Raw genomic sequence first — 11,387 nt, 5'->3', positions numbered from 1 at the left:
GCTTCACAGTTATGTCAGGTGTGTTCATATGCTAATGGTGATGCGATTTCAGATCAATTGCTTCAGCCACTGAGGAGAAACGCCGTTTCAGACAGACAGACACTCACTCACTCACTCACTCACTCACTCAGACATTCGCAAAATTATAGTATAGATAGACGGAAGACCCCCGAGTGTGGTTATTATAATATGCAAATATGTCTTCCCTGTGTATTTTTGGCTTCTTCCTAAAAGCTGAAAGCCTCAAAAGGCCCAGTCGAAATACACCGCTTTAGCGACACACTAAAATCCCCCCCCTTTTTATCAAACGACAACGGCTGTGGGCGTGTCTAACTTCAGGTGGGTGGTGCTAAACCCAGGTATACTTAATGAACAGGTGGGCGCGGCCACATAAAAAACATAATTTTAACACTTTCTGTACACATTTTTGAACAAAAATCGTCTTCCTAGTTTAATCATAACTAGCCCTTACCCGTTCAAAGATATGAGCTCCGAAATGATGTGCAGTGTGTGGGTTATGGGATGTGCACTGTGCACACAGTATATGAGGGATGGAAAGTAACTTTAACTGGTGCTTGCATGATAATATGTAGGAGCATCAATGTAAGAAATACCCGTTTTGTTTAATGGCTACAGAGATACTGTGTTCCCGCCCGCCCGCCCGCCCACCCGCCTGCACACACACCCGCCTGCCCACACACACACACACACACACACACACACACACACACACACACACACACACACACACACACACACACACACACACACACACACACACACACACACACAGCTGGTTAAACATGTTGCCTCATGCTAGATGCAGAATAGATATGCCTCATGCTAGATGCAGAATAGATAGTAGATACACCAGAAAAATGCTAATATACAGCATACGATTTGTGAAAGTGTCAAACGGGCTTCACAGTTATGTCAGGTGTGTTCATATGCTAATGGTGATGCGATTTCAGATCAATTGCTCCAGCCACTGAGGAGAAACACTGTTACAGACGGACACTCAGACAGACGGACGGACAGACATTCGGAAAATTATATGTTTGATACCTGATGATCATGTTGGGGGGGAGGAATCACGGCACACTGATGTCCTCAGAGATACTATGGCATGTTGTTTCTGTTCAAGCACGTACTAATAGTTCAATAGTTCCTTGTTTTCAGTTCTCTGTTCATATTCATCCTTTATTCAACATAGGCCTAAAGTGTATATACAAGACTGTTCACTAAGAAGCTCACAGGAAACAAATCGATCTGACTGTATTCCAAGTCCACTCTCATTAGCAAAGGGATCTGAGACTCAGTCTGCATCCTAAAGCATCATTTGTCATTGTCAACATTTCTTTTGCCAAGCAACACTGTTGCATGACAAATGATAATAAGGAAACAAATACCAAGGTGAACCTTGAAGTAAAAAAAAAGAAAAAAAGAAAGAAAAGAAAATACGTTGCAGAATGATCAATAATGATAGTAAATCATACAGAGAAAAGAGTGTAAAAGCAGCCAAGTGGAGCTTACAGCCAAGTGGCCATACATGTGTACACACGGCACATATCCATGCATATCGTTGTTGTTCGGGTGGAAACCTTGTATGTCCAAAACCGTTAGTTGAGGAAGGCTCAAAGAGCCGAAACGCGTGGGTGATCCCATTTTTAACCTTTTTTTCAAAAGGCTTTTTTTCTAAAGGCTTTTTAATATTTAGAAGAGTGCCTTGGTTTTCCTTTTTTCATTTGATCCTTCAGTTCCCCACCAAAGAGCACCTTCACCAGTAATCACCACACTTTTCTTTATTCTTCCGAGCACCCAGTTTTTTTTCTTTCCGACTGTTAGTTTTGTATTTATCATTTTAAAAAATGATTTAAAATAGTGAAAATAGCCGATCTACAAGCACACAATGTCTCGCACTGCGAGGCGTTGTGTGCTTGTAGATCTGACATTTCCACTAGTTTTGTGCGACAGTCTTGTACGATGAAGCAGGGCTTTATTTTACGAAAAAAAAAACATACAAATTTAAAAATTACGAGATACAAGGTTTCTGCCCGACAGTGACGACATGTGTACGTAGTAGCACATATTCATACATACAGTATGAGTACATAGCAGCACATATTTTCCACATACAGCTGCATACATACTGTAACACAGGTGCATGTGCTCACCCACCCACACACACACAGACAGACATATACCGGTACAGACAGCAGTGAGATGCACACGCTTAAAAAGCCTTTATTTTCAACAATTGTAAGTACACATCCTCTCACATTTCCTTTCAACATACACTGTATGTAAGACACTCTTTAGCAAATGTTATTAACATATTATGGTGACGTCCTAAAATGCTGTTGAACGAGTTGAAAACAACGTCTCCTTTTTAAGAGTGTGGAAGTTCAAAGCGAGGCATTCCTCTCCTTGCACTCCAGAAATCAGGCCAACAGCTGCAGTGTAAACATTGTTGTCTAGACCAGGGCTCTTCAATAGGGGTGTCTGGGGGGGTCCTCAGAGTTACTATAGGGGGTTTTGTGATACGAATAGTGATACGAAAATACATATTATTACTTAGCAAATATCTGTAAACAAGCGAAAGACATTTAATTTAAATGATAGTGCTGTCGAACTCATAGGCAGTTAAAAGAAAAACCTACGCAGTACTTCCAAGTTAGTCTCAAATCTCTCATTCAGCTGCATATGGTGAGCTGTAATAGATTTGAAAGACTCTTATCAAGTTACATGGAAGGCTTTCTAAAAAAAACACACACAACAACAACACAATTTTATACAATATATGTAGTGGGGGTCTCTGCTTCATCTCTCTCTCAGTTAAGAGGTCCTTGGCCTGGAAAATCTTGAAGACCCCTGGTCTAGACTAAAGCAATCAAACAATAAACCCTTGGGAATAAGCTATGAGCAAAATTGTGTTCATTTGGCACCCTATATTCAGATTGACGGATGGTGCAAAGTCAAACATCAAATTATTTCCAACTCTTTAATCATCTTTAATTTAATTATGTCATCTCTTTACACAAGATCAACCAAAACTCCAATAGGGTATGTCCAAATATCTAGCTAGTGTGTTTGACCTTGGTCTCTGACTGTGGCTGCATTCAAATAGGAAGTTGAATATATAAATATACCATGCTGTAGAGGAGCAGATCAGAGAAGATGCCCTACATGTACTTACATGTGTTGTGCACACGTCATTATTGTCCTGTGAAGCTGACAGCAGGAGCAGTGTACTTCAATGGACAGGCTTGTGAGGATAACAGTGAGTGTGAATATACTTTTTAGTGTGTGCATGTATTGTTCTTTCTGTACCTTTGTGTGCATAGTACATGATCTGATCTGATCTGATGTAATGTGTGTGCGTGCGCATGTGTGTGTGTGAGAGAGCACGTGCGCACACGCTCACTGCTCACTGCTCACGTGCACCCTGCCCCTGTATGTTTGTGTATCGTATTCTATGCAACGTGTCTATGCGGTTGCTTTATAATGTATGTTGGATGTGTGGAGTTAACCGCAGGGTCGGGGCGGCATCTCATCTCACATGCAGAAATGTTGCATTGATGTTAGTTCATCTGGGGGGGGGGCATACATGTTAGTCCCTGGGCATTCAGATTCAAACAAGCAGAGACCATCCCCCTATTTCAGCTGTAATTAAGTAGCCTCGGGAGCCAATGGTTTCTGAGCCGTGTGGCCCAATCGGGCAGGAGCCTAACTCCTGTTTCTGTAGCGTGAGGCAGCTTGATGTACATGTACATCTCCCAGCCATTGGACATGCCTGGAGGGACGTGCTGGGCCCCTGATTCAGCCCGGGAAAAAGAGTTGGAGAGGCCCTCATTTATTTTATTTTTTTATTTATTTTTTTCTTTCGTCGTTGTCGGGTTTGTTTTGTATTTATCATTTAAAAAATGATTTAAACTAGCGAAAACAGCCGATCTACAAGCACACAACGCCTCGCACCGCGAGGCGTTGTGTGCTTGTAGATCAGCTGTTTTCACTACTTTTGTGCAACGGCCTTGTATGATGAAGCAGGGCTTTGCTTTGTGAAAAAATGTATACATTTGAAACTTGGAGATACGAGGTTTCTGCCCGACAGTGACGATTTACTTTGTTGGAGCGAAAGTAAGTAAATGGAACGAAGGCCGACATTTTATTTAATTTTTTGTCCTAATGGCCGGCCTGGACCGGCCGGGAATGAACCAGCCGTTCGGGAGTTGTCTCGCTTTTCCCAATGGCCAGCACGTCCCTGCCTGGACATGACGCTAGTATGTCGCAGGGACTTCAGCTATGTATACTGTACTGTAAACTGGTACCCTTTTCCATCACACACATTTACTTTGCCACCCCAATGACAACACAGCCTAGGCTGCTCCAGTCGAGTCAAATCCGTTCCATTTCCTCATTTTTAACCAATAAACACACAATGTCAGAAAGACAGTAAGCATACTACATCTAAAAATATCATTTTCTCCAGTCGAGTCATTTTTTTTTTTTTTAGTTTTTCTTCCTCATACCTCTGTTTATTAATGTACCATAAAGTATTAAACAGGCATTTTAAACTCCCTAGAAAAATGGTGCAGTGACCATAAAAATCGTATTATTATATATATTTTTTAAATATATTTTAGAAAGACTTTTAGAAAAAAAGACACTTCAGTTTCGCTTCGGGAGTGACTGACAGTTGAACTGACGCAATGGCCTTTTTAGACAGGAACACTAGTATAGAAGGACACGGAGAGCGCAGTGAGAGTATCGTGAGGCTGTATGCCTCACTCAATGGTCATTGGTCAATGTATAATATTCTCTCTCTCTCTCTCTCTCTCTACTCCTAGTGTTAAAGAGCAAGGATCCAACCATCCCTGAAGGTAAAAACATAAAAGATCAAATGTACAGTAAAACAGATCCAGTCAAAAGAAGCGTGTGTAAATAAGCTACATGACATAATTCACTGGAAAGAGTACAACTGAACAAAAGTCCCGTGGATTCCGTTCAACTGAGAGCATTGTGTTCACGGGGAGAGGAGCAAGAGATGAGAGTCGCCGCGTGTTCCTCAGAGCGAGAGATTTAGTGTCGCGTGTGTGTTTTGTGTTTTGTGTTTTGTGTGTGTGTGTGTGTGTGCGTGTGTGTGTGCGCGCGCGTGTGTGTGTGTGTGTAGGTGTTTGTCCACCAGTCTCTCTCTGTCTCCCAGGGCTATGCATGTCTCTGTCCAGGTCATAGCATGCAAACAGGGACCGCCTGGTTATCTCTCCTCTCCTCTCCTCTCCAGAATCTCTATCGATTGCATCAGACCCAGCCGTTTCTCTGCCGTTCCGTTTGTCCGTTCGTTCGCCCGTCCGCCTGCCTGCCTGTCCGTCCATTCATCATTCAGCTGTCTGTCTGTCTATCCATCCGTCCGTCCGTCCGTCCGTCCGTCCGTCCGTCCGTCCGTCCGTCCGTCCGTCCATCCATCCATCCATCCATCCATCCATCCATCCCTTCCCACTTCTCCTTGGTCTTTCTAGTTCAAACTGAATTCTTCCTATTTTCCATTCATCCTTTATTTATCATCTCTTTTTTCTCTCCCTTCCTGTTTTTTTTACTTGGTCCTCCATGGCAGTTTGAAGGTGGTGATGTGGGTCCCCTCTACTACTCGTCCTCCCCTGTGGAAACGGCCAGTCGCGCGGCAACAGACAGGTGATCGGTGAGGCCGGCCAGTTGGGTCACAAAGCTGTACTCCTCGATATCCTGCAGGTGGAGAGAGGGTTGTCAATCATTCCGATGATGACAGCCGTTCACTTGACTGACAAGACATGAGCACATTAAACTAAAGGCAACGTGCCATGATGCAATGTGTTGTGAGCTTTTAGTTCTTCTATTTGTGGAATGAAAAAAATAAAAAATAGAATGTTGGGGGGAAAAATACATTTTGAACATTTCTGACTATAATGACACACCCAAAGTGGTTGTGAGAAAATCTCTAGGCTAGAGATTGTTATGTCAATATGTCAATGATTTTATCGCACTAGACACATTTAAGCACCATTCTACAGTATCTGACTGGATATTTTCACCATGTATTTTGCTATTGCAAGGCAGTGAGAAATCACCATGCAGTAACAACATGCTGCCATAAGGTGGCAGTTTAATGCTATTATTTTCAGAAAAAGAGAGGACGAAAGAGATGAGGAACTGGTCTGGAGGAAAGAGAGTGAGTGAGTCAGAGAGAGAGGGGGGGGGGGGGGGTGAGGTAGAGGGGGAGGGAGAAATTGTCCATGTAAATCAAGTGATTTGGTTTTTAAATCCCTTTAAATCCCTCCCAATGTCAGAGGGAAATATTTTGGTAGACTCATACACAATCTGCTGTGTCCTTAAAATCTCCCATGACTGGTGTAATGTCAAATCCAGTGTAACGTTGTGGTACACAGTAGCAATGTTGTAGGGGATGTACAATCGTTTCTAAAGTTGTCATCGTGTGCGCATGCTGTTGTGGCAAACTGCAAAGCCTCAGTGTCCTTTCAACTGTTCAAAACCTCAGCCCAGAAGTGCATACCTACTGTATAAGCACATTCTCAGCCAAACACTAAACACACATTTCTACATTAGACACATTAATCTAACATGAAGTCACTTCTTTGTCATTTCAAAGCGCTGCCTTTCAAAAATACCACCTCTGTGAACCAATAGATCAAAACACTGCTGTCAGGTGTACAGTACAGACACTTGTGGTGCATAATTGTAAACACACCAATCAGGCTTAGGCGATATAAAAAGGCAACAGCTGAGTGTACTCCACAGCCATACTAACTTAGAGAAGGGCCATAGAGTAGACTCCACAACACATCACACCAAATGGATGCTGGGAAAATGAGATACGACATCATTATTTGTGAAAATCTATCATTCCATCAATCTGCTCTGGTCCAAAACTGGTTTAATCAGCATCCACAATGTTCACTCCAATACCTCCCACTATACCAGGGTTCCCCAATAGGCGGCCCGTGGGCCATTTGCGGCCCGTGGGGGGCTACTGTCTGGCCCACACCAACCCAGTAATAATGGTGGTAAAAGAGCAGCAACAACACTAGTATATCGTCGTTGTCGGGTGGAAATCTCGTATCTCCAAATGTATACGTTCTTTCGCAAATCATACAAGGCCGTCGCACAAAAGTAGTGAAAACAGCCGATCTACAAGCACACAACGCCTCGCGGTGCGAGGCGTTGTGTGCTTGTAGATCCTTAAATCCTTTTTAAAATGATAAATGCAAAACGTACTGTTTTGGACATACAAGAATTTCACCTGACAACAACGATATCTGAACTTTCGCTGGTGTAGCGGGAGCGCCACAGTCGCCCCCTGCAATGTTGTGGCCCTCGTCTTGGTACCCTAGACATAATTCGGCCCTTGGGGAAAACGAATTGGGGAACCCTGCACCATACCCTCCCTTCCATAACTCCGTACTGCTATGTACTGTAAATAGTTGACTAGATTCCTAAGGGATATACTGTTTTTACTCAATACAACATTTCTTTTCAATGCTTTGTGAGCTTGTAGATCTGCTATTTTCGTACATATTTTTGGATGACACTGACTGTACAACTCTGATTATTCAAGGCTACTAAATCATTACACTTGAAAGTGTGCTTCCGTTGCATTGATGTGAAACTTTCTGTTCTGCAAATGACCCTATTCCTGTTCTTGCACTGTGTGTACACCCTATACCCCAAACCGAATGACTTCTGTATAACTTAGAGGGGGCGACTTCTTCAAATCTGCAACCTTTAAACCATCAGGGGTTATGAAAGTCAAGCTGTAAGCAGGTATTGTTAATCTAACAGGCAGAGGATACCTGCAGTTGGTACTTGCTTATTCTATCCCATAATAACACCCACCAGCAGCAACCAAGGGGTACAAGAGCACCTGCATCCTGTTTCAGAACACAAATACCTTTTTCTTCTTCTGCCCTGTTCACAAACAGACTTTCTCTTTAATAAACTTGCCTTTGAAACGGTCTAAGTATTTCTCTTGGCAGAGTTCGGGTTATTTGCTTTTATTTCTGCACTGTAAAATGCCTACAAAGTTTGTTTGTAACTTTGTTGGATTACCTATCAGATTTCTTCAAGTCGACATTCAAAACTGGATTACTTGCAGTAATTACAGTATGGGCTTTTACTTGTATTTTTTGAAATAGCAAAATGCAATTCCATGTACTAAAACAAATGTAGTGTATAATGAATGGCCTGTAATGTTTATGTAGAAACTGTGTTTAATTTGAGCACAGGCTAAATGGTTTTGACGCAGTTGCTTGAATTTGACAGCAGAGAACAGTCAAGGGTTTTGCAAATGAAGTTTGAAGATTTGGTTTTGTGTTTACCGTAGCAATTTTGAATCACAATTATTTTCTTCCAAGTCAGTGAGACAAGAGGGGCCAAGTGTCAGGAAGGAGGTGTAACTAACTTTCAATCTGGCGTACTTATTTTGGACGCACGCTCGCATAGATAGACACCAGTAAATTAGCTTGTGAACTAAACAGAATTTTAAGTTCTGTTCAGATTCACTTCATCTTGGTTCTGTTCGCGGGTCATTTTGATCCGGGGGATATTTGGTACACTAATATTTTAACTTAACAAATCATCATCATACATTGACTTTGTCTCAATTCCAAACAATGGGTAGTGCAACAATATCTGTTGATGTGATTAACTTCTGTTGATGTTAATCACAGAAGAATCTTTAAAGGCCCACTTCACCTCTGGGACAACCCTATCTTATTTTATTGTTGTTTGGGACACGATCAACACAATCCTGAGTTATTTTTTGTGTTCAATCTGTGTTTTTAGATATTTTGGATCAGCATGTACTAGTGATGCATTTTGCATCATCAGTGATGCGTTTTGCATCATATGATGCAAAATGCATCACTAGTACATGCTGAAATACTAAAATATCTAAAAAAAACAGATTGAACACAAAAAATAACTCAGGATTGTGTTGATCGTGTCCCAAACAACAATAAAATAAGATCGGGTTGTCCCAGAGGTGAACTGGCCCTTTAAGGCCAGTTTCAGGTGGAACATTTTTAAAGTTCTACCTTTTTCTTTCAAATGAAAATAGGTCAAAACGATCTGAACAGAACTTAAGGGCTAAGCCTTGCATTTATTTTACTGGTGATTATAAAATGATGACATTCGAGGCCTGATGCCTTTTGAGCCAAATATACTTCTTTGACTAGACTGTTTGTGGACACGTCTGCTATTAATCAGTACCAGTTTCCAGTCTGGCTGCAGGCCCTCGTCGCTGTAGAGGATGTAGTCGATGCGGCGTCCGTTGCCCTTCAGGGGGATTTTCCTTCCCTTCTGGACACTGCCGTGACACTGACCCTTACTGGGAGGAAACACCAGGTACTCCTTCCTCCCCTCTTCATTCTCCATCACTCTGAGAAAGACAGAGAGAGAGGGAGAGGGATTAACAGTAGGCTGTGGTTGTATACAGGGGCGTCACACCAAATTCTGGGCCCTGGGTACAAGGATTCACTGCGGGCCCCCCATGAATGTTAACTATTGAAAAACAGCAGATATACAAGCTCACAGCGCGGCACCGAGTGCCGCGCTGCGAGCTTGTAGATCTGCTATTTTTGAAAAATCGTGAAAATGAGCGCCAAGAAACCTATGTTTCCATGTCAGTGATGCTCAAACTTTTTCATGTGAAGGACCCCCCCCATCTCAAAATATTTAGTTCCAGGGACCCCCCAGAAGCAACATTTGAGTTACAAATGTTCACTTAAAAAATACATATATTCAAAGATTTGCGCACATTTTCAAGACTTTTCATAAATAGCAGATCTACAAGCTCGCAGCCGCGCTGTGAGCTTGTATATCTGCTATTTTTCAAAAGCTAAAGTTACTAGGGCCCCTCCACCTTGGGCCCTAGTAACTCAGTCCCACTTTCCTACCCCTTGTGACGCCCCTGGTTGTATAGGGAGAAAGACATGGACTAATAAAACCAGTAAGACTCCCTAAATCGGGAGATAAGCGATCGTCAGGACGCATACACAAACTTTAGAAGGCAATGGTAGCCAATCAGGAAGGAATATGGGAAATGGGACAGTTCCATATTGATGACATGACTGTAGAGATAGTGTTTACCGCTTTGCATGATTTTGGGGCAAAATTTGTAGGAGCAGTGTCCAAAAATGTGACTTGCAAGAATCGGCCTCACGGTGGCGCTAGAAGAGGGCCATGTGAGAAATGAGGGGTGGAGGTTGTGGTTTGGCTGTGTGTGCAAAGTTTGGCATGGATATGAGTAGGGCAAAAGTGTGACGTGACGGACAGACTGACGGACGGACGGACGGACGGACGGACGGACTGACAGACAGACAGCCGGTGGAGGTTTTGATAGTAAAACCACAACCACACAACAGACAGCTGATGAAGCCAAACAAAAGTGTGCGTGTGTGCGCTCGCCTGTGCGTTCGTCTGTACCCATACATTCTACTTACTTTTGTAAACTTTCAGGTGAGTTGACCTCGTCATCATAAAGGCCACTGGGATCCAGTAGCGTGCCTGTTGAGTAATGTCACAATCACTTAAACGTGTACAATAACACAGTTTTTCTATTTAAAAGCAATATTCCTCATTGTAAACTCACAAACATATGGGTTCATTGTCATTCTTCCAAATATAACAAGCCTCTCTAATGACAGATTGACTGCCTTCTGTGTGTTATAACACAGCAAAATCCTGAGTCTTAATTTATCTCTGAAAATGCACCAGTAAGGGTAAAACTTTATGCTCACAGATACTACAGTACCTAAGCGTAACCACCCACATGCACCTACGGCCTCCGCTGCATTCCGAGACAAGTGCGATGTGACAGCGATGTGAAGTAGCACTCAAAGATAAGGATGTGAGGTAGCAGGCCCGCTAATAGCTCTCTCCCCACTGTCTGTGTGGTCTGTCATTCAGTTTGAATTGGTTTGGCTGGCAGTCTGGATGTCTGGAGTGTGTGTGCGTGCGTGCGTGCGTGCGTGCGTGCGTGCGTGCGTGCGTGCGTGCGTGCGTGTGTGTGTGTGTGCGTGCGTGTGCGCGTGCGTGCGTGCACGCTCGTGCCCGCACGCCGTTCTGGCCATCTGTTTCTCTTACTGTCTCCCAGTCCCATCCAATCCGACGTGTGCCTGTCTGTGTGCCTGACTATTTGCCTGTCCATTAGAGCATCCGTATGTGTGTCTGTCTATCTGTCAGTCAGGCTAAAGGAAGAGGACACAGGACACTCTGACACAGAGATGATTACTGGGGATTTCAGAGTGCACTTCAAAAACCTCTTTCATTGTGAGCCGCCACGTTTCACAAAGGGAGCATCGATATGTTTAATTTATTATTACATTTCTTTCTTTCTT

General features: G+C 43.0%; 1 protein-coding gene across 1 annotated transcript in view; it reads right to left on the bottom strand.

Annotated features, from left to right (window-relative positions):
* Positions 1 to 5,640: 5,640 nt before the first annotated feature.
* The window catches only part of smpd3 (sphingomyelin phosphodiesterase 3), a gene marked incomplete at both ends in the record, with an annotated part of 40,852 nt that continues 35,105 nt past the window's right edge, over positions 5,641 to 11,387 (bottom strand). The window contains 3 exons of the mRNA XM_080737296.1: positions 5,641 to 5,739; positions 9,259 to 9,427; positions 10,491 to 10,554. Coding sequence (XP_080593422.1) covers positions 5,641 to 5,739; positions 9,259 to 9,427; positions 10,491 to 10,554 — 332 coding nt within the window. The remainder of the gene's footprint in view (positions 5,740 to 9,258; positions 9,428 to 10,490; positions 10,555 to 11,387) is intronic.

This window comes from Nannobrachium achirus (assembly GCF_963921795.1).
Source record: "Nannobrachium achirus genome assembly, chromosome: 11".
NCBI classification, from domain to species: domain Eukaryota; kingdom Metazoa; phylum Chordata; class Actinopteri; order Myctophiformes; family Myctophidae; genus Nannobrachium; species Nannobrachium achirus.
This window is presented reverse-complemented; position numbering and strand designations above follow the sequence as displayed.